The sequence below is a fragment of the Podarcis pityusensis genome (assembly GCF_964106645.2).
Source record: "Podarcis pityusensis genome assembly, chromosome: 6".
In the NCBI taxonomy this organism is placed as follows: domain Eukaryota; kingdom Metazoa; phylum Chordata; class Lepidosauria; order Squamata; family Lacertidae; genus Podarcis; species Podarcis pityusensis.
This window is the reverse complement of record NC_138030.1, coordinates 4,381,425-4,404,650: the sequence shown is the minus strand read 5'-3', so window position 1 is coordinate 4,404,650 and position 23,226 is coordinate 4,381,425. Positions and strand designations below refer to the sequence as shown.

General features: G+C 45.8%; 1 protein-coding gene across 2 annotated transcripts; it reads right to left on the bottom strand.

Annotated features, from left to right (window-relative positions):
* Nucleotides 1–834: 834 nt before the first annotated feature.
* LOC308480182 (tyrosine-protein phosphatase non-receptor type substrate 1-like) lies at nucleotides 835–23,142 on the bottom strand. 2 transcript variants are annotated; one of them, XM_081011611.1, is made up of 6 exons: nucleotides 22,905–23,142; nucleotides 12,287–12,631; nucleotides 11,578–11,682; nucleotides 9,134–9,155; nucleotides 5,781–5,823; nucleotides 836–2,402 (listed from the first exon to the last, which is right to left on the bottom strand). In XM_081011611.1, the coding sequence occupies exons 1-6, from the start codon at nucleotides 22,975–22,977 to the stop codon at nucleotides 2,286–2,288; spliced, it is 705 nt and encodes a 234-aa protein (XP_080867737.1). In that variant the 5' UTR covers nucleotides 22,978–23,142; the 3' UTR covers nucleotides 836–2,285. The 2 variants fall into 2 exon arrangements, with proteins under 2 accessions (XP_080867738.1, XP_080867737.1); XM_081011612.1 differs by lacking the exon at nucleotides 11,578–11,682 and having other exon boundaries at nucleotides 835–2,402.
* Nucleotides 23,143–23,226: the final 84 nt, after the last annotated feature.

Here is a 23,226-nt window from a genome sequence, read left to right as displayed (position 1 = left end):
CGAAATAGTAATATGCCACACCCTGGCCCAGCTCCCTTTTATTAACAAAAGAACTTTTAACACAGCGTTTGTAAGAACCAATCAGATTTCCTCTGAGCATTTCAAAAAATCCCCACATGGGACAAAGTCAGATCAGAGGAATCCTTTTAACTACAAAGAACTACTTGAGCATGCATACATGTTTTAGGCTAAATAAACCAAAGAGTAATGCAAGGGATGTGGGTGGCGCTGTGGGTTAAACCACAGAGCCTAGGACTTGCCAATCAGAAGGTCGGCGGTTCGAATCCCCGTGACGGGGTGAGCTCCTGTTGCTCAGTCCCTGCTCCTGCCAACCTAGCAGTTCGAAAGCACGTCAAAGTGCAAGTAGATAAATAGGTACCAATCCGGCGGGAAGGTAAACGGCATTTCCGTGCGCTGCTCTGGTTCGCCAGAAGCAGCTTAGTCATGCTGGCCACATGACCCGGAAGCTGTACGCTGGCTCCCTCGGCCAGTAAAGCGAGATGAGTGCCGCAACCCCAGAGTCGGCCACAACTGGCCCTAATGGTCAGGGGTCCCTTTTCTTTTTAAGGTGCTACTGGAAGGAACTGTATAGGACATAGAAGAAAATCCTTATTCACACAATGCACAGTTGAACTGGAGAACTCACTTCCACATGAGGCAGTGATGGCCACCAACCCAGATAGCCGAGTCTAGTGCGCTGGGCATCTCTGGGTAGGGCTGGGCGAGACCCGTGCCTCTAGCCCTGGACAGCAGCTGCCAGTCAGTGCAGACAATAATGGTTTGGATGGACCAAAGGTCTGCCTTGGATGGACCAAAGGTCTGCGTGGCTCTGCCTTTTCGGCGGGGGTCGTTGGGTGGCGCAGATGGCCCTTCGTGATCCTCACCAACTCCCTTTTGCGAACTAAAAAGCGCACAGCCCTCCTTCGCCATCTGCTGCCCTGAATGCCAAGCAGATCGCAAACGGAGGGGGATCCGGGCCGCTTAGGGTGCGAGGAGAAGCTCCCGGGGGCGGTGGGGGGAGAGAAAGGCAGCTTACAAGGAAGGCCGTGTTATCTGGAGACAGTTTCAAGGCGCTTAAGATGCGAGGAAGCCACCGCCCCTGAACGCAGGCAGGAGGATAGCGGAGGAGCTGGAGATTGCGCGCTCTGAACTGCAGGGGTCGCTCGAAGGCTAAGGAAGCCGCAGCTGCCCTGGGGTCGCAAGTGTCACGTAACAAAAAGATTTATTATTGTTGTTATTATTTTATTTAAATAGCTCTTGAAACAGCGCCGCAAGTTCAATCCGACCAGCGCGCCCGGCTCCCTCTTTTGCTGCCGTCCTGCCACTCAGCTGGTTAGCAAAAACGGGCTTGGAGGCGGCGTTGTCGGTACATTTTAATGGAATCTGTTCTGCAGGAAACATTTGCCAGTGTATTAAAGGGAAGCGGAGCGAGGAGTTTAGATGGTTGCAGTTGCCGCTGACAGGTTCCCTGCGCGGGGCGAGGGTTGCGCTTGGCTGCAAAAGAGAAAAGAATTCGAAATCGCCTTTGCTCCGCCTCCCCTCGCTCTCTGCAGTGGTGCGTCTTCCTGCGCGCATCAGAAAACACGTGTCTCTCCATCAGCCTCCTAAGGAAACAACCCCCAGCACACCCGCGTCTTTGCTTGCCTGGTAATCAAATTAGTTAACTATTAATGGATGGGCCAAGCCTAGTGGGTTTAGTTGCAGTGCTCTGTTTTTCTGTTAAGAATAATCCAAGGATCTGCTTTCCCTCAGCAAGGGTGGAAGGATTTTAGCTTCGCGGTAGAGAAGGACCCTGCTTCAATTCATAGCTGTCAACGTTTTCCTTTCTTTAAGGGAAATTCCCTTATTCCGAATAGGAGTCCTCGCAAGAAAAGGGAAAAGTTGACAGCTCTGGTTCAATTCCCCATCACATCTCCAGTTGGCTCCGTCTGAATCCTGGAGAGCTGATGCTACCAGTCAGTGTGGACACTACTGGGCTAAATGGACCAGTGGACTGACTCCGTATAAATCCATTTCCAGTGTGCATGAGCTGTGCAATGTCCGGAGAGTGATGCCGGTCACTAGTCTCCCTGCACAAATGAAAAAAGAAACAGCCTTTCCTTTCAAACTTCTTGCAAAAACAGCCAGACCAAATAGGAAGGGTGAGCCACGCCTCTCTGAGCCTGAATCCATGCAGCACACCCAGATTTCTTTAATTTGCATGGTAGGGTCTGTTTGATGGAGTTTCATCTCTGGTCGATGGTTTTTGAGTCCCGGCAGGAAAGTGTTCCTCTCGCAGCCACAGACTAAGCTACACGGACACTGGCGTATTCTGAATGCTCCTCTGTCTTCCTTTGCTTAGGTCTTCGCAGGCTGCTGGGATCCTTCAGGTCTGCATAGACAATCTCTTTATTGACAACACCCTGGATGAAAAGAAAAGAAAAGAGAAAAAGAAGGGACATTTTATCATATGTGGTGGGAATGTAAGAAAGAAAAACTTCTGGGAAATGATATATAATGAGATGAAAAAGATGTTGAAATATCCATTTTTTAAAAAACCAGAAGCATTTTTACTTGGTATTATAGGTGAGGATATTAAGAGGCAAGATGTTAAATTGTTTTAATATGCAACAACAGCAGCAAGAGTATTCTTAGCCCAGAAATGGAAGCAAGAAGAAATTCTGACGAAAGAAAAATGGCAAATAAAATTAATGGACTACGCAGAATTAGATAAAATGACAGGAAGGATTCGAAACCTGCGGGACCAGAGATTTACTGACGATTGGAAGAAATATACGAACTATTTGAAGAGCAACTGTAATCAACAAATTATGCTAGTAGGACTACAAGAAGTTTTGTAAGGAGAAATGTGTGAAACATTGCAAAGTAGAGAAAGAATAGAGATATTAGTTATGAGATTTAAATGTAATAGTGGAAGTAAGAAATGTATATTAAGTGCGTAGATTGGAAAATTTTCAGATGTGATTGATGGAAGTCAACAAATGGTATAAGATATGAAAGTATGTTTAATTATTGTTGAAAATGATATGTTGAAAAACTAATAACAAAATTATAGAAAAAGAAAAGAAAAGAAAAGAAAGAAAAGAAAAGTGTGATTTTTTCTCTTCAGAACATTTGAGGCAGGACAACATAGGCTGCAGTGCACTCCAAGAGCAAGATATAATCCTGGATGAGGCTTCCTAAAAGTTCTGGCTTCTTCTTTTTTTTAAAAAGGATGGTTTTTCCAGCCCTTAAGATTGTAGATCGTTTAGGAATTGCTAAATGTGGATGTTCTGCAACAGGCGCTTCATGGTATGCTCAGGTGTGGTCTGTTGTTCTGGCCAAGAACGTGACCTGCCAAATCAGCAAGGTCGGAGGCCAAGACAAGTTCTTTATCCTTTTGCAACACCTGACATCCATTCATCTCCTGTGCAAGACAAGATGGTCAGTCCAAACAACATCCCCAGACCCATGGAAACATCTGCAGAGATTTATTGTATTAAAGACTTCACGTGCATCATAAAATAAAGGCTCCGATTCTAAGATGTTGTTATGCTTCTCCCCCTGAGGCTAGCTGTTGCCATAGCTGTCAACGTTTCCCTTTTTTAAAGGGAAATTCCCTTATTCCAAATAGGATTCCTCGCAAGAAAAGGGAAAAGTTGACAGCTATGGCTGTTGTTGTTTATTGTAGTTTTAATTATGTTCATTATGTGTGGGGGGTGGAGGAATAAAACATATTCTCAAGCCAACAAAAAATAGATGTTTCAAAGTGATAGGACCTGAAAGCCAGACTGGGAGCTGAATAAACTCTCCAGGAATTTGGTTTAGGTTAAGGTTACCAGAAGTCCCCGTTTCCCGGGGACAGTCCCCAGATTTACAAATCAGTCCCCATACAAAATCCATTGAAGTTGAAAAGCGTCCCCGGATTCATTGAAAAAAATCTGGTAACCTTAGTTTAGGTGTCTCGCCCCTCCTGAAAACTAGGAGAACCAGCATTGTACCCCACAGGAACATGATAGAATAAGTTATTAAAATCAGAGGGAATAAGAATATGCATATGCTCAGGCTTTTCTTGCAGCAGGATTTCAGAATTCCTGAGCACGCAGCCCCAGTTAAGCTAAGGTCACATCCACAGCATGCCTCTGAAGCACCCTTTCACCCTTTCACCACTTTAACACTTCCTCTAAAGAATTCTGGGAGCTGTAATTTTTATAAGGAGCCAAGGGTTGTTAGACTACTATTCCCAGCAGCCATATGTTCCAAGGGTTCTTTGGGGGAAGCCAAGACTGTTAGAATAGTGAAGGTGTGCTTTAAAGAAGACCTATGGCTGCATTCATATGAAGCTGTTGCTACTGGGAGCTGGAACCCTGCGTTGTGACCCCTGAGCTGCTCCAGGGACTTGTGAATGAAATTTGCAGAGGGCAGCCAGCTGGGAGAGAATAATAATAATAATAATAATAATAATAATAATTAAATTTTATTTATACACCGCCCTCCCCAGCCAAGACCAGGCTCAGGGCAGCTAACACCAGGTATAAAAACAATTGATTGAAATACAACTTAAAAACGAGATTAAAATACAACATTAAAATGCAGACTCATTTCAGTAGAAACTCAAATCAAAAACTTTTGGGGGATGAAAACATCAAATCTTCACCAAGGCCAACTATCCAGACTGGTCCTGCGTGGGCCAGAAAAAAGCCAGGGAAGTCCCCAAATAGGAGTTCCATCACAGGAGGAGAAAGGAAAAAGGAAAGAGAGGAAGGGGATCAAGTTGATTCCAAGCCAAAGGCCAGGCAGAACAATTCTGTCTTACATACAGGCCCTGCAGAAAGAAATCAGATCCCGCAGGGCCCTGGTCTCATGAGACAGAGCGTTCCACCAGGCTGGAGCCAGTGTTGAAAAGGCCCTGACTCTGGTTGAGGCTAATCTGACTTCCTTAGGGCCTTGGACAGGGTGCTGCTATTTATGGACCTTAAGGTCCTCTGCAGGGCATACCGGGAGAGGCGGTCCTGTAGGTACAAGGGTCCTAGGCTGTAGAGAATTACTACTGTAATTACAGTAGAGAAGAGACATCTAAACAAATGAGACATTTATAAAGTTGCACCAGTTCTCCCCACCCCCAAGCAAACAATGTAGAATCATAGAATTGTAAAGTTGGAAGGGACCCTGAGGGTCATCCAGTCCAACCCCCCTGTGGTGCAGGAATATGCAGCTGTCCCGTACGGGGATTGAACTTGCAACCTTGGCATTATCAGCACCCTGCTCAAACCAACTGAGCTATCCAACATGTCTGTGGAGCCTCCATTGCTTCTTCACAACATGCAATGGGCTTTGTGTATATTCAGTAACTCAGCGGGCTTGCTTATGGGTCTGTGAGAGCTGGAGGATGCTCAGAGGCCCTGGGGTGGGTGCCATAGGAACCCCCCCCCCACACACACACACCTGCTCAACGACACAGCCTGTCAGTTTGAACTTAGCCGAGAGAGAGAGAGAGAGAGAGAGAGAGAGAGAGAGAGAGAGAGATGCTTGGAGTTTTTGCAGCCCACAGGCAAAAAACCCTGGGGAGAAGAAAAGACCTTCTGTTTGCTTTTGGGTACTCTGATGCTTATTCAAATAAACATGGTCTTTCCCCTCCTTCTCATCTTGCAGTTTGCAAATAAACTGACATTACACAAACACGCCAATGTTTTCAGCCCTCTTCCCTCTCAAGGGAACTCATCCTGAAAAAGCTGTCCCAGTGACTTCCTGGTTCTTTAGGGAAGGGGGAGGAGAGTGCATACCAATATTATTCTTCATACCTGTTTAGGAAAGCTTGTGTTCTCTTGGGTGGGAGCTTCAGGCCTGGGGAGGGAAAAAGAACACCGAGCAAAAATCATCAGCAAGGGGAATTCTTGATTATATATGGAGACAGACACAAAAGTCGAGCCTATTCCTCAACTGGTCCATTCTAGCCACGAGGGCTATGTTGCCCCTTCACTATCAGACGCAGCATGTCTCTGAAAAGCCATCGCTGGAAACCACAGGAGAGGCAAGGCCTCAGGTCCTGCTGGCTGGTTTTCCTGTTGGTTGGCCACTGTGAGAACAGGATTCTGGACCAGATGGGCCACGGACCTGACGTAGCAGCGAGGCTCTTCTTATATTCAGGTGTGGCATAGCAGCAGGTGTTTTCCTCCCCATCCTTTGTGTTATGTACTGAAGTTCTCACCCTGGGCCAGCAGGGGGATACTGTAGATAGTTTTCACTCAGGTCCACATATGCAAGTAAGGGATCGAAAGTGACGTTCAATGATTGGATAGTTACAGAAAGTTGTTACAGTTACGTTGTACTGGAGCTCTATATAAGCAGGCTGGCTGAACCCTTCAGTTCAGTTCTGTTCTGGCCTATGAATAAACAAGAGCTGTTTGAAGAATCACTGTGTCGTCTGATATGTTCACCCACAACTTAACACTTTGAACTTCTGCACTTAGCCCAGGTGGGCATATCTGCATAGCAGGAATTCTAACAGCGCCATCTCTGCTCTGTCTTTCACATGACAGTGTATGTTTTGACTCCACAGAGTGGGAAGTGACAGAGACAGGATGTTTGTGTTACCATGTTCTGTGAAGTGGGACTATTGTCCTTTGTTCTTTTCCTCTTTGCTGTCTGATGGTAGAGAGAGAGGGAGCCACGTTGCAGTGCTCCGTGTGTGTTTATATGTAAATAAAGTAGATTAGCCAAAACGCTGAGTTGCTGAGGTCTGTTACACATGATGCACAAACTCTGCGGATCCCTAAGTGTGCTGGTGTCGGTTGGCATCGGTCGCTGTGATGTTTGGGCTGAAGAAAGCTTTTGAAGCTCCCGAACGATCAACCAGGAGGGAGAGAACATGCCAGTCGGGCATGTGTCTCTTCCAGGGTCCTACTCGAGTGTAGGCTGATCTCCTGACAGGCGCAACTGCCCTCTGCCATCCCCTCCACCCAGCCCACCACTGTAATGTTGTCTGCCACAGATCCTGCTGCTGCCACCGGGGGGGGGTGGAATGCCACATGGAGGAAAAATGGGCACTGGTGGTTTGCCACGCCTGTCCGAAATGTCAGAGTCCTTTGAGGACCCTCTGTTGCAATATATCTCCACCTCTAGGAGGACAGGGAGAACTTGCTTCCTAAATTCTGGAACTCAGCTTCTATATCTGCGCACAAGATCCACGTGGGATTCTGTGAAATGAGCATAGCAAACCAAAAACCAAAAAAAACCCCCAACAGGTGGGAGCTGCTGTCTTTCACTTAGTGAAGCCCATGTCAGAGTTGATCTTTAAATAAACCTCAAACACACTAAACAGCCCGCTAGAATTATAGCCTGGAGTTTTACGCAATGAAAATAATGGTGGCAAATGAGCTGCATTTTATCCATTATTAACGTAGTGGACATGACTCTATTTGATTTCTCCATTGCTGCCTCTTAATAGGCACTTGGGCTAAGATTTATTAAGCCTGAAGGCATTTGCATTTTTCAAAGCACTTTCGAACCTTTTAAAGTGTCTAGTTTGGGGCTAATTGGAAAAATGTGTGTGCGAGGGAGAGAAAGAGAGAGAGAGAGAGAGCGCTCTTAAAATTTGGATTTGTTTCCTGCCATCCCAATCTCTCAGTGGTGCATGATTCCAGGAGTTCCTCAGAATGAGGCACAGCGGAGACTGTGGAGTCTTTATGATATATCGTTTATTTACATATGCAGTGGAACCTCAGTTTTCCAACGTGATCTGTTCCAGAAGACCGTTCGACTTCTGAAACATCCGAAAACCGAGGCACAAAGGACTGTTGGCAATTTCCATTGAGAAAATGGAAAAACACGCAGTGGAAGCCAGTATACCTGTAGGAGCATCTCCACCCCCATCATTCTGCCCGGACACTGAGGTCCAGCTCCGAGGGCTTTCTGGTGGTTCCCTCATTGTGGGAAGCAAAGCTACAGGGAACCAGGCAGAGGGCCTTCTCGGTGGTGGCACCTGCCCTGTGGAATGCCCTCCCACCAGATGTCAAAGAGAAAAACAACTACCAGACTTTTAGAAGACATCTGAAGGCAGCCCTGTTTAGGGAAGTTTTTAATGTGTGACATTTTAATGTATTTTTAATCTTTGTTGGAAGCCGCCCAGAGTGGCTGGGGAAACCCAGCCAGATGGGTGGGGTACAAATAAATTATTATTATTATTATTATTATTATTATTATTATTATTATTATTTGACTTCCAGAGCGCATTTGAAAACAGAAGCATTCACTTCCGGGTTTTCAGCGTTCGAGTTCCGAAACATTCATCTTCCAAGATGCTCAAAAACCAAGGTTCCACTGTATATACAGAACAAATCAAGGCTTGACATATCTCGCTTTGCATGTCATGAGTCTATCTCATATATTAGTTTCACCTTTCAAGTTGAATTAGTGAAATAAAGGAACTTTTCCACGATGTTCTAATTTTTTGAGTTTCACCTGTATAACCTGGGCTTGCAGTGGAGGGTTTCACAGCATCAACACCCCAAAAGGGCATTGCTTTCCCCATAACTGCAGACTTGGCTTCAAACAGAAATCAGCCATTGCTCTCTGACACTCTGCTTGCTGCTTCTCCGTCCCCCCACCCCAGCTTCTTGCTCACATAAGATAACAGCAAACTGTGTTCTCAAACTCCTGCTTTGTCCTGAGAAGAACTGGAGGAGGGGCCCCACCCATTTGTCTTCTGGCACAGAGCCCCCTTTCCTTTGTTCTCTTATTGGCCCATTGATTTTCCTTTGGTTTTCTTAATGGCTCATCACTCCGGCTGGCCTGGCTATTCCAGCAATTGAATCCGTGCTGGATCCAGGAATTAGAACGGTCTTGCATACAGCCTACTCCCCCTCTCCCTAAAAAAAAACTCCTGACACCAACAAACTCATAACAACATGTTTACCCATCCAATTTGTAATTTTAGAAGCTGCTTATTGGGGAACCTTGCCACCAATGGATCTTGGCATGTATATATGGGGAGCCACATCTGTGAATCTCTCTCAATCAGTCCACACTTCTGTACTTACAGACAGACGGACACACTTCTGCCACCGTTGACCAAATTTATGTGACTTAAATACTCATCTCCCCAAACACTAGGAAAAGTTAATGAAATTGCATTTTAAAAAATATATATACAGACCTTGACGTCTCTTGGTTTCTGCCTAGATACATACAAGGGAGAAGAGAAGAGACAGTAAATTGGCTTTCAAACATTAAATGCTAACCACAGGTACTAAGCGCTACATGGAAACGGGGAGGATGTTAGGATATTGATGTTCTGTTCTGCCTTAAGAGGAACAGATATGTGGAGTTGTTGTATGTCACATGTCTGTTTACTTCCAGCACAGTCTGCTGGGAACTTCCGTTGTGTATTGCTTTTGCTGTGCTGCTGTTTTGCTTGGACACGAAGGGAAGCAGACATGTTTTTCCTTTGTCCTGCTGCTGAATAAATGCTGTAAATATGCTTACACATGTCTCTGTTCCGCCTCTTCCGTTGCAAAGAGTTCTTATCTCTGCTGGGTTGCGTGCTTAAGTCTTGAAAGGTTTCTGAGGCTTGAGTCACACTTTCGATGCTGTTCTGAGAACCAGAGATCGCCCGGCTGCCGGCTGGTGGGCTGGAGCCAGCTGGGGGCCTGCCAATTGCCCCCGCCTCCCCGACAGCATCCCAACACAAACTGCACGTGGTGCCAGTTCTGTGTTTAAAATAAGCACTCTCTGTTGGGCTGCTTCTTATTCTTGAGAAAAAGCAGTTGTGGCCTCTGGTCTCTGAACCAGTTTCCTGCTGAAAACGATCCCTTCCTTTCTCCTCCACAATCCCCAAAGGGGTTCTGAGCACTTTCGAAGGCAAAAAGCAGCCATGGAGCAGTTTTCAGAGTTTGGCCACAACCCGGATCTGAGGCAAGTTCTGGATCAGGGCCACACCGTGACGCTTTCCCTTCTCTTCAGAATAAAAGCAACCTGGCTAGGCTGGTGTTTCATTTTTAATTCAGAGCAAACACCAGAAACTAAACACCAGCATAAAACCACTCTGTATGCATCAGTCAAGCACATTTAAACACATGATGAGCGCATCACATGCCAACAGCATCTGCACTATACATTGAAAGCAGTGTCATAGCCCTTCAAATGGACATGGTTTCTCCCAAGGAATCCTGGGAATTGTAGTTTGTTAAAACAATCTGAGAATCAGGGCCAGCCTGCCCATGAGGCAAACTGAAACTGATTCTTTGGATTGGCTAGTTCAACTGGAGGTGGGATGTTTCCCATTGCTGTCACTCTTGTCTCTATAGCTTCTTTAATATTGTTTTTAATATCCTGAATTTTCATTTTTTTCTCCTCTGCATTAAATCCATTCACATGCAAGATCCGCATTTGTTTTGACAATTGTGCTTTTACCAGATTCACCAGCGGATCTTGGATGTGAATGGATTTAATGCAGAGGAGAGGAAAAAATCCAGAAAATCAGTTTCAAATTGACTATACATGAGGCAAACTGAAGCAGATGCCTTGGGCTGCAAAATCCCATGGGGTGCCACCCCAAAAGGTCACACAACGGCTTCCGTCAAGATCTCATGGAACTCTCGGGACTGACAGAAATGACTGGCAGAATCCGTGACCAGGGAGAAGAGTCGGCAGAAGAAGATTGGAAAAAATTTAAGGACTATCTACAAAAATATCATAAAATTAAGGAATGTTGAATGATGTTGGATTGATCTTAAGGGGTTTCAAGCTGTAATTATGATAAAATGATTTTCTTTTTGTAAGTAAGAATTTAAAGCTACAATAATTTAAGAGGTTGAGATAAGGATTTGCTGTATAAACAATTCAAACTGGGTATACAAGAAGGGGAGGTACGAGGAGGTCGGGGAAACAAGTTACAAGAAAATAAGTTGTGAAATTTATGTTTTTAATATTTTTATGTTGGTTTTTTCTTTTTGTTTGCTAAAAATTGGAAACTTTAATAAATATCATTAAAAAAAAAAGATCTCATGGAACTCTCGCAACCTTGCCAGTTTCAGTAGAGAGGGGCCGTGGCACCTTCCCACTTTGCTTCAGGCAGTGAAACCAGTGGTGTAGCAAGGTCAGATGGTACCCGGTGCAGAAAATTTCTTGTCACCCACCCCCCAAATTGAAATTATTAAAAGAAGGAAAAAAGAGATACTTACAGTCAGTGGCATAGCTAAGGCTTTTGCTGCCCGGGGCAGTCGCTGAGTTTGCCATAAAACGGGCTGGGCCACCCCGGCTTTACAGCTCTGCGAGGGGACTAGGAGCCGCCAAACAACTCTCAGCACCCATAAGAAACCACATTTCCCAGAATTCTTTTGCAGGGGGACCCTGGTTGTTTAAAGTGGTATGACGCTGCTTCAAATGTATCATGCAGATGGCGCCCTAGCCTAATCCCGCAAGGTAGGCTAGTCTGAGCAGAAGTGACCAGTCCGACATTTGGGTGCCACATTTTTCAGAAATTTGGGGTGCGGTGGAAATATAGGGCCCTCAAAGACTATATGGAAATGATTTCTTCTGCTCCGCTGACTCGAGGGAGAGGAGGGGTCAGTTGCTTCCAAACATAGGTGCCAAACTCACCTTTCCTCTTCTTTAAGTAGATGTAAACTGCCACGAGGAGCAAGACAGTGAGGAGGAGGACACTCACCCCAGCAACCACTGGGGCGGTATTGGGAGGTGGTGAATCTAGATGAACGTGGTGGTGTAAGACAGAAAGTTAGGACCAGAAAATAATTGACACTGAAAACCGAACTTCCTTGTGTGGGATGTGAAACACAAGAGCAGTCAAGTACAACATTCCTAGAGTGAAAATGTTTACACATGGGGAGGCATGTTTGTCCAGCCAGCAGGTAAACTTCCTGTTTCCTTCTAGGCTGGGACAGACTTCCTCTGCATGTGGCTAGAGGTGAGCGTGGCCTCACCTGTGCAGGTAACAACAAAAGAACAGGGCAGGGCAGCCATCTCTCTCTCTCGACTACATGCATCGAAGAAGCAACATCTGCTTAGCCAAAGATGCTCTTTGAGGACAAAGGGACTGTCTTCTTATGAGATAGTTTCTAGGTATATGTTACTTTTCTAAGCTAAGTCTGCCTTCTGGGATCCTATTGTGAACAGAATGATATGTGAGTAAACCTTTTTGTACTTTTATAGAAGACTGTGTCGTGTCGTGTCTTTTATGAGGGAATAAGGGGGAAATACCAGAACAGTTATTATAGAGGCTTTAGCCAATGAAACCAACTAGGACTTGAAATTTTTTAAAAAGAAATTCCATTAGTTTTCCACCACTCACCTGTCACAACCACCTCAGTTCCACCCCCACGTAGTATGACGTCTTCTTTTCGATGGTGTGACTTTATCTTTCCACAGTAATAAATACCAGCATCCTCCCAGGTAACATTATGGATGACAATAGTGAAATCTTCGTTGGATTTTTCATTATTTCTTGTTATTCTCTCAAAACTTCCAGCACCTGCATAGATAACCTTCTTTGTGGGACCTTCACCCAGGAACCACCTCACAGGTCCTGGTGGGCCTTCCCCAGTCACCCAGCATTCCAGTGTGAGATTATCTCCTATTTGTACTGAGATAGCATTCTTTGGCTGGTACACCTGTAACTGCGGCTCCTTCGCAACACCTGAAAAGAAAGACACACAGCAGTCTGTTGTGACAGCTCGTTCCCCAGACAACCTTTTTGACACTTTTGATTTTGTGAGAGCAATTGTTCTTCAGCTGTGGTCAACAACCACTGGTGCTCTGTGGTGGACATTCCCTGGAATGAGACCACGTTGAAAATAACCAAGGAAGGAAAAGGCTGGCCAATGTTAAATTCAGGCACTGCTTTCTTCCCCTTGGTGCTGGTGTTCTGAAGACCCGGAATAAGAAGTGCCTTAACCCACAAATGTCTCAGTGACGCAGAGAATCCCAAAAGCTACTAATTCCTCCCACTCAATTTGCTGCAGCAGAAGTGAAAATTTCTGGCGTTTTCCCATGTCTGGAATAGAAATCAATCCAGCAAGTATCCTGCTTTTTTCAGGCTGCAAATTATTACATAACTGATGACATCCTCTTGACATGTAAATAAGTGTTTCCTTTATGCTGAAATGAATGGTGTGGAAATAACAGGTATAATTATTATTACAGTGGTACCTTGGTTCTCAATCCGTTCCGGAAGTCCATTCCAAAACCAAAGCGTTCCAAAACCAAGGCGCGCTTTCCCATAGAAAGTAATGCAAAACGGATAAACCCATTCCAGACTTTTAAAAACAACCCCTAAAACAGCAATTTAACATGAATTTTACTATCTAAAGAGACCATTGATCTACAAAATGAAAGCAATAATCAATGTACTGTACTATAAAATAAATAAGACAGTATTGTAAAGATGAAAATTAAAATCATTATTTTTTCTTACCTGCACTCATGATAGTTATTGTTTGGGTGGGGGGCTTTTATCCATTTCCACAGTCACACAATCAATCGGTCAATCAATCAATCGGTAGCTGAACTGGGTTTCACACAGTCACAAATACAAATTAACTGAAAAAAGCCTCAAAAACAAAAGCGCCAAACTTAATTTGTTCCAGAAGTCCGTTTGACTTTCAAAACGTTTGAAAACCAAGGCGCAGCTTCTGATTGGTGCAGATGCCCCAGAAACAATAGCCGACAACCGCATCAGACATTTGAAATTCAGAACACTTACTTTTGGGGTTTCGAAGTTTGAGAACCAAGGCACCACTGTAATTGTGTTAACTTCGTAACTTGCATAGACAGTGGTACATTGGGTTAAGAACTTAATTTGTTCTAGAGGTCCACTCTTAACCTGAAACTGTTCTTAACCTGAAGCACCACTTTAGCTAATGGGGCCTCCTGCTGCCGCCACACAATTTCTGTTCTCATCCTGAAGCAAAGTTCTTAACCCGAGGTAATATTTCTGGGTTAGTGGAGTCTGTAACATGAAGTGTCTGTAACCCGAGGTACCACTGTATGACGTAAATGTTTATGCACATTACATTAAATAGTGGACTGTGAGATGAAGAACATTGTGTTTGGTGGAAACTGAACTGCAGCAGAATAGAAGCAGCGCTGATTGTGACAAAGACTTGTCAGGATGGAAGCTGCCGAGTCCCTGGACAAGGCGCATAGGATGCTCTGGGTGTTAAGATATTCCGTTCCACCTTAAAATGAACAAGCATGATTGTTGTGTGTCACATGCCTATTTACAGTCCAGCACTGCTTGCTGGGAACTTCCGTTTCATGTATGGTTTTTGCTTTAGGCTGCTTGCTTGGACATGAAAGGGAGAAGTCATGTTTTTCCTTTGTCCTGAATAAACTGCTTGTAAATACGCTTTACATATGCCTCTTTCTGCCCTTCCGTTGCGAAGAGTTATTTACTCTGCTGATTAGAGCGGGCTCCAGCTTCTGAAGAGTTCTGAGGTTGTGGGTTGCTGTTTCATGGTGTGCCAAGGACCAGAGATCGCCCAGCTACCGGCTGGTGGGCTGGAGCCAGCTGGGGGCCTGAAAATTGACCCCATTTCCTTGGAAGCATCTCAACGCTAGGAACCTCAGCAGAGAAGCACAAGGGACACAGGGCACCAATACGGCTCAAGGGCACAAGGGAGCCTGGTTATGCCTCTGGCCTTCAGCTGTGGAAGCAGAGTGCAGCCATTGTGCCTAACAGCCATTGATAGCCCTCTCCTCCAGGAATTTGTCCACTTTTCTTTTAAAGCCATCTAGGTCATCACCACCTGGCAAATAGAAGGGGAAGAAATGGAGGCAGTGAGAGATTTTACTTTCTTGGGCTCCATGATCACTGCAGATGGTGACAGCAGCCACGAAATTAAAAGATGCCTGCTTCTTGGGAGAAAAGCAATGACAAACCTAGACAGCATCTTAAAAGGCAGGGACATCACCTTGCCAACAAAGGTCCGTATAGTAAAAGCTATGGTTTTCCCAGTATGATGTATGGAAGTGAGAGCTGGGCCATGAAGAAGGCTGATCGCCGAAGAATGGATGCTTTTGAATAATGGTTCTGGAGGAGACTCTTGAGAGTCCCGTGGACTGCAAGAAGATCAAACCTCTCCATTCTGAAGGAAATCAGCCCTGAGTGCTCACTGGAAGGACAGAGCCTAAAGCTGAGGCTCCAAAACTTTGGCCACCTCATGAGAAGAGAAGACTCCCTGGAAAAGACCCTGAGGTTGGGAAAGATGGAGGGCACAAGGAGAAGGGGATGACAGAGGACAAGATGGTTGGACGGTGTTCTCGAAGCTACCAGCATGAGTTTGACCAAACTGCGGGAGGCAGTAGAAGACAGGAGTGCCTGGCGTGCTCTGGTCCATGGGGTCACGAAGAGTCGGACACGACTAAACGACTAAACAACAACCACAGGTCATCACTGCCTCCTGCGGGAGAGAATTCCATCCTAAGTGGGGGCTGCGACAAATTGTTACAGCACAAAGTTCTGCTTTCCACCCAGTTTTCCAGTCCCTTGCTCCATTCCACAGTCCCAGAGCCCTCCCCATTGTGCTTGGGTGTTAGCATTTTGGCTACACGGGCACCGTCATAGCTTGAACATCAGAAATGGAGGGAATGATTTTTCCCCATGGTGGATTATTATTATTATTTATTGAATTTATATACCGCCCTATACCTGCAGATCTCAGAACAAAATCAAAATATAAAACCACAAAATATATAATCAAAATAAAAACAATAACACACACACACACACCAAAAGAGCCATATTTTAAAAGGGTATACAATCAGATCAACCAAAGGCCTGGTTAAAAAGGAATGTTTTTGCTTGGAGCCTAAAGGTATAATGAAGGCGCCAGGCAAACTTCTCTGGGAAAGCATTCCACAGATGGGTAGCCGCTGCAGAGAAGGCCTCGTTCTCGTGTTGCTACCCTCTGCAACTCTCAAGGAGGGGGGCACACAAAGGAGGGTCTCAAGAAGGGGCTTTCCCTACTGGCTACTAGAATTACCGTATTTTTCGCTCTATAAGACGCAATTTTTCCCTCCTAAAAAGTAAGGGGAAATGTGTGTGCGTCTTATGGAGCGAATGCAGGCTGCGTAGCTATCGCCGAAGCCAGAACAGCAAGAGGGATTTCTGGCTTCAGGGATATCCGTGCAAAGCCTCTTCAACAACATTTGGTTCAGAATATTTTTTTTCTTTTTTCCCTCCTATAAAAACTATGTGCGTCTTATGGTCAGGTGCATCTTATAGAGCGAAAAATACAGTAAATTTAGTACCATCACTAGCAATCCGGCCACCTGCTTAATGCAAACCGAAATCTGCAGGCCTTGCGGATGTCGTAGAAGAACCCGCTATAAAAACTAGGAAGCTATAATACGATTTACAGTGGTACCTCAGGTTACATACGCTTCAGGTTACAGACGCTTCAGGTTACAGACTCCGCTAACCCAGAAATAGTACCTCGGGTTAAGAACTTTGCTTCAGGATGAGAACAGAAATCATGCTCCGGCGGCGCGGTGGCAGCAGGAGGCCCCATTAGCTAAAGTGGTGCTTCAGGTTAAGAACAGTTTAAGGTTAAGAACGGACCTCCAGAACGAATTAAGTACTTAACCCAAGGTACCACTGTAATTGTTTTCTTTTAAAAATAGACTCTAGATTCCCCATCCTTTGAAGACCCGTGATCCAGGCTAGCAGGGAGCAGCTCCCTTACATCTGTTCTTTCCTTCTTGCATTTAACCTTTCTGCTTGGGCAAAGCCGCTTCCAATGAAAATGACTGCAGCTGATGTGTTGATGATTCCTCTTTTGGAGGCGCACATGTCTGAGTTTGTGGGTGAAATAAGGAACTCGGCCTTCGTCAGAGTCATGCTGCATCAGGCGTGCAAATTTCTTTTCTTTTTTTTATGATATTTATTAAGGTTTCAAAAAATACAAAAACAGAAAATAAAAACAGAAAAAATACAAAATACAGAAAAAAGGATAAAGTTTTTAAAATATAGCAAAAAAGAGAAAAATAAAAGGAAACATACAAAATAAAAACAATTAAAAACACATCGTTAGTTTTCCATAACATATCCTCCTTTCACTTATTTCCCCGGACCTCCTCATACCTCCCTTTTTTTGTATTCCAGTTCAGTTTGTTACTTCAGCAAGTCCTTACCATTAAGCTTTTACCCATTTATAAAACCTTTTTTCATATCTCTTAAAGCATTACAGCTGGAAACCACTTAGTTTCTATCCAACATCCTTCTAAAATTCCTTAATTTTACAATATTTCTGTAAATAGTCTTTAAATTTCTTCCAGTCTTCTTTCACCAACTCTTCTCCCTGGTCTCAGATTTCTTTGCCTGTAGCACAAGACTGAGGAATCTTTGGCCCTCCAGATGTTGATGAACTATATCCAGTGCTATTTTTCTAGAAAAAGAGGTGCTGGAACTCACTGTGAGTGCGTCCTTTGTTCTCTTATACGGTGGTACCTCTGGTTAAGTACTTAATTCGTTCCGGAGGTCCGTTCTTAACCTGAAACTTCTTAACCTGAAGCACCACTTTAGCTAATGGGGCCTCCCGCTGCCGCCACGCCGCCGGAGCACGATTTCTGTTCTCATCCTGAAGCATTATTTCTGGGTTAGCGGAGTCTGTAACCTGAAGCGTATGTAACCTGAAGCGTATGTAACCTGAGGTACCACTGTAATGGTAAAGGCGCCCACCTGACAGGTGCTGGAAATGAGTTCTGGCAAGTTCCTGCTGAAAAAAAGCCCTGACTATAACTTCCACTAGCCTTAGCCAGCAATGCTGTTGCAGGAATTTTTGTATAGGTTGGGGGTGGGGTTTGCCCCTCCAGCAGATATCAAGCACATGCAGCCCACTACCAAAATCAGCGCAATCGCTTTTGTGACTTTTGTGATTTGTCCCCACAAAACACTTCATCACAGTTTCTTCCTATCTATTCAAAGGGCCTCTGCAGCAGAATACCAAATGTAAGAATTCACTGATAAATGTATCTCTGTACTGGCTCACTGGGAAAACTTCAGAAATTCATATAGACGTGTGAGCTCAGCTGCTCAGCAGCCCCTCTGCCTGAGTAATAATTCCTGGCATCCTGATACCTGAGTGCCAGACAGGTAGCCATTCCATAAATAACAAACCCAGATGAAAACAAAAGGGTGTGATTAACTTGGCTGGGAAACAGGGAAATGTAAATATCTTTTTTGTTACTCTTGATGGGGGTTTGGTGGAGGGCAAGGAGAACCATGGGGCAGGGTCCAGGATGCTCAGATTACTGCCACCAGACCTCCCCTTTCATGATGTAACCATGATGTATTAATGATGTAATTTGGGGGGGGGTGTAACATGGGGGTTAGCAGCTAATAAAAGTTTGGGTTCTCTTTGTTTGGGGCTTCCATCTTGTTCCACCTTGTGGCAGGTGGGAGTCCTGTCCCAACAGTCTTCAATAAAGACCAAGCCTACCGGCTGCTGTTTTGCTCTGGTATTCCTGGCTGGTATCCTTGTTTTTTTTGTCCAAGGGAGCCCTCAGATTTCTCCGTTTACAATGCCAATGGCCAGAGCTGAGGGGAGCTGGGGTTCAGCAACATCTGGAGGGCCACAGGTTGTCCATTCCAGCTGTATCAAGTGGTTAGTGAGGATATAGAACATCTTAGGGAAACGTACGTAAGAGAGAAAAGCCCAGCACAAACCGTGTGGGCGTCTATTTCAGAAACTCAGTCTTGGCGGCCTGTTTCTGCACATAGAACGGTCATCTCTGATGACTGTACCGTGTCAAGTGGTCGCTTTCATCTGTGGATGAGCCATCAGAGGTCAAGCCCACGCAGACACAACTGAGGCACCGCCACAAATCATCTGAGTCGTGTTTTTCAATGGAGCCAGGAGGTCACACATTCAGCTGGCAGCCACAAACCTGTAGAGTTCATCTAATAGTAAGTTCTTGACAAACATGGAACCCCAATCCACATTCTTCCTTTAAAAAACTTTTTCCAGTGCCTTGTACTATTAATATTTTGTTGGGAGCCGCCCAGAGTGGCCGGAGCAACCCAGTCAGATGGGTGGCATATACCGTATTTTTCCATTTATAAGACGCCCTCGTGTATAAAGGTAAAGGTAAAGGGACCCCTGACCATTAGGTCCAGTCGTGGCTGACTCTGGGGTTGCGGTGCTCATCTCGCTTTACTGGCCAAGGGAGCCGGCGTACAGCTTCTGGGTCATGTGGCCAGCATGACTAAGCCGCTTCTGGCGAACCAGAGCAGTGCATGGAAACAACGTTTACCTTCCCACTGGAGAGGTACCTATTTATCTACCTGCACTTTGACGTGCTTTCAAACTGCTAGGTTGACAGGAGCAGGGACCGAGCAACGGGAGCTCACTCCGTCGTGGGGATGCGAACCGCCAACCTTCTGATCGGCAAGTCCTAGGCTCTGTGGTTTAACCCACAGTACCACCCGCGTCCCCCTCATGTATAAGACCCCCCCCCCCTATTTTGGGGGACTTGATTTTAAGAAAATGAGGGGAGATGGCCCAAAGTTGTTGAGCTTCTCCCTCCACGCAGCTGCGGGCAGGAAACACTCCCTAGATCGTTTCCCACACGCATCAGAGGAAGTTGCACTCCTGCCAACCGGCTGGCTGGTGGGCATGCCGCTTCTCCCCCCCCCCCCATGCCACTATCCATGTATTGGACGACCCCCGTTTTTTCACACAATTTTTGAGTCAAAAAACCTTGTCTAATACACGGAAAAATATGGTAAATTATATCAACATCAACATCAACAACAACAATCAGGTGATAAGTGTTTTCCACCACTTATCTCCATGGCTTGAAAGAGCTTCACCTGTTAAATTTCTGTCTGTCAGGTTGTAGGGGTCAATAAGAATTTGGCAATCCAAGTCCCAGGGAAGACATGGCTTATGGGTCTCCTCTAACTTTCCCAGGAGTATCTGGTTGGTCATTGTCAGAACAGGATAAGAAGAGACTGCTGGAGCATCAGGGTAATAATAATAATAATAATAATAATTTATTTATACCCTGCCCATCTGGCTGGGTTTCCAACTGGGCAGCTTCCAACAGAACACTAAAATACAATAACCTATTAAACATTAAAAGCTTCCCTAAACAGGGCTGCGTTCAGATGTCTTCTAAAAGTCTGGTAGTTGTTTTTCTCTTTGACATCTGATGGGAGGGCGTTCCACAGGGCGGGCGCCACCACCGAGAAGGCCCTCTGCCTGGTTCCCTGTAACTTGGTTTCTCGCAATGAGGGAACTGCCAGAAGGCCCTCGGCGCTGGACCTCAGTGTCCGGGCAGAACAATGGAGGTGGAGACGCTCCTTCAGGTATACTGGACTGAGGCTGTTTAGGGCTTTAAAGGTAATAAGCCATCAATAGCTCTCTCATCACTGAATACTGGACCAGATGGACCACAAACCTGGTCCAGCAGACTCTTCACATGTTCTTCCTCTGGAGAGCAGCTGACAGTCAGTGTAGACATTACTGGGCTAGATAGACTAGAGGACCTAAGACCAGATGATCTAAGGCAGCTTTCTGGAGTCCTCTTATCTCGAGCTGCTAATCGAGAGGCAAAAGACAAATGGAGAGGCCTTTGCGTCTTTGTAATGTGGAGTTTAGGACTTCAGCTCTTAATCCTGCCGGAATCGCCACCGAAATTAGTTCCTCTCTGAGAGAAAATAATTGCTTCTTTTATCTACCCATTATCCTGCTGCACACTTATCTTCCGCAAGCACTCCAGCATTCTTTCAGGTACTTAAGCCATAAACAATAACAACAACGAATAGATTTAAAGCATAACATAGGAGGATTTGCAGTGATTGAGACTCTTAAGGAATCATTCACAGAAGTGTAAGAGAGAGAGTCAACTAAGACATGGAGCAGACCCACTGTAATCAGTATAGGCTCAAGTTATTAAAGTCAGGTGACATCAGTGCGTCTACTCAGAGTGTGACTTATGTTTGATATCACCTGTAGTATTATTATTATTATTATTATTAGTAGTAGTAGTAGTAGTAGTAGAAGATGCCACTAAAATGCTCTGCAAAATGTAATAGAGGGTTAAGAAGTTATGGTTATTTAAATAATGGGAATTGCTCGGTCCATTGATGTTAATATATTAAACTAAACAAGCAGGAAGGGCTAAAGGAGATTGGACTGAGTGGGAGAATAATAATAATAATAATAATAATAATAATAATAATAATAATAATTTTTTATACCCTGCCCATCAGGGACGCGGGTGGCGCTGTGGGTGAAACCTCAGCGCCTAGGACTTGCCAATCGCATGGTCGGCGGTTCGAATCCCCGCGGCGGGGTGCGCTCCCATCGTTCGGTCCCAGCGCCTGCCAACCTAGCAGTTCGAAAGCACCCCCGGGTGCAAGTAGATAAATAGGGACCGCTTTATAGCGGGAAGGTAAACGGCGTTCTGTGTGCTGCGCTGGCTCGCCAGATGCAGCTTGTCACGCTGGCCACGTGACCCGGAAGTCTCTGCGGACACCGCTGGCTCCCGGCCTATAGAGTGAGATGAGCGCACAACCCTAGAGTCTGTCAAGACTGGCCCGTAGGGCAGGGGTACCTTTACCTTTACCTTACCCTGCCCATCTGGCTGGCTTTCCCCAGCCACTCTGGGTGGCTTCCAACAGAACACTAAAATACAATAACCTATTAAACATTAATAGCTTCCCTAAACAGGGCTGCTTTCAGATGTCTTCTAAAGGTCTGGTAGTTGTTTTTTTCTTTGACATCTGATGGGAGGGCGTTCCACAGGGCGGGTGCCACTACCGAGAAGGCCCTCTGCCTGGTTCCCTGTAACTTGGCTTCTCGCAGCGAGTGTCTGGCCAGAAGGCCCTCGGAGCTGGACCTCAGTGTCCAGGCTGAACGATGGGGGTGGAGACGCTCCTTCAGGTATACTGGACCGAGGCCATTTAAGGCTTTAAAGGTCAGCACCAATACTTTGAATTGTGCTCGGAAACGTACTGGGAGCCAGTGTAGGTCTTTCAAGACCGGTGTTATGTGGTCTCAGCGGCCGCTCCCAGTCACCAGTCTAGCTGCTGCATTCTGATTAGCTGTAGTTTCCGAGTCACCTTCAAAGGTAGCCCCACATAGAATGCATTGCAGTAGTCCAAGCGGGAGATAACCAGAGCATGCACCACTCTGGCAAGACAGTGTGCGGGCAGGTAGGGTCTCAGTCTGCATACCAGATGGAGCTGGTAGACAGCCGCCCTGGACACAGAATTGACCTGAGCCTCCATGGACAGCTGTGAGTCCAGAATGACTCCCAGGCTGCGCACCTGGTCCTTCAGGGACACAGTGACCCCATTCAGGACCAGGGAGTCTTCTACACCTGCCTGTCCCCTGTTCCCCAAGAACAGTACTTCTGTCTTGTCAGGATTCAACCTCAATCTGTTAGCCGCCATCCATCCTCCAACCGCCTCCAGACACTCACACAGGACCTTCACTGCCTTCACTGGTTCTGATTTGAAAGAAAGGTAGAATGGTTTTTGATCATGGAATCAGAATTAGAGAGTTGGAAGGGACCTCCAGGGGTCATCTAGTCCCACCCCTTCAATGCAGAAATCTCAGCTAAAGCATCCCTGACCGATGGCCACCCAGCCTCTGCTTAAAAACCTCCAAGGAAAAAGGATTCAACCCCTGGTCTCCCAGGTCCTAGTCTGACACTCGAACCCCTACACCACACTAAGAAGGTAACACACACCCACACACCCAAAAAACCAACCCTATTAGGATGGAGCAGCCTCAGTGGTCACAGCAAGCTGTCTGAAAACCAGGGGGAAAGGAATGGAATGGAGTTTCTCACTAAAGGGCATGTCTGGCTGGCTGTAACTCAGACAAGGAACAGCGTTGCTGGTCTCACTTCTTCAGTATAACTTTCCTATGAAGTTCACACTGTGGCCGTGTACTCACCTTCCATTCCTTTTGAAAACTGGCTCATCAGCGCACTGAAAAACAGGCACCCAAGGGAGCCCTTGAAAGCCATCTGAGACGCTGGTTGCTTTGAAAGGAGAAAGGGCACCTTCAGCGCTGGGCACTCGAATGTGGCATGGAAGAGGCTGCTGCTGACAGATCACCAGGCTCCACTTTGGGCAATTCCACTGCCTTGCGGCCTCCGGCTTCAGCCCACAAAGCACAAACAGGAAGTGGCAGCAGGAAACCGAGTCTCGCTGGATTCAGAATGTGGTTCAATCAGTGTTTGCTGCGCTACAGTCACATGGCAGTGGTGGGGAGC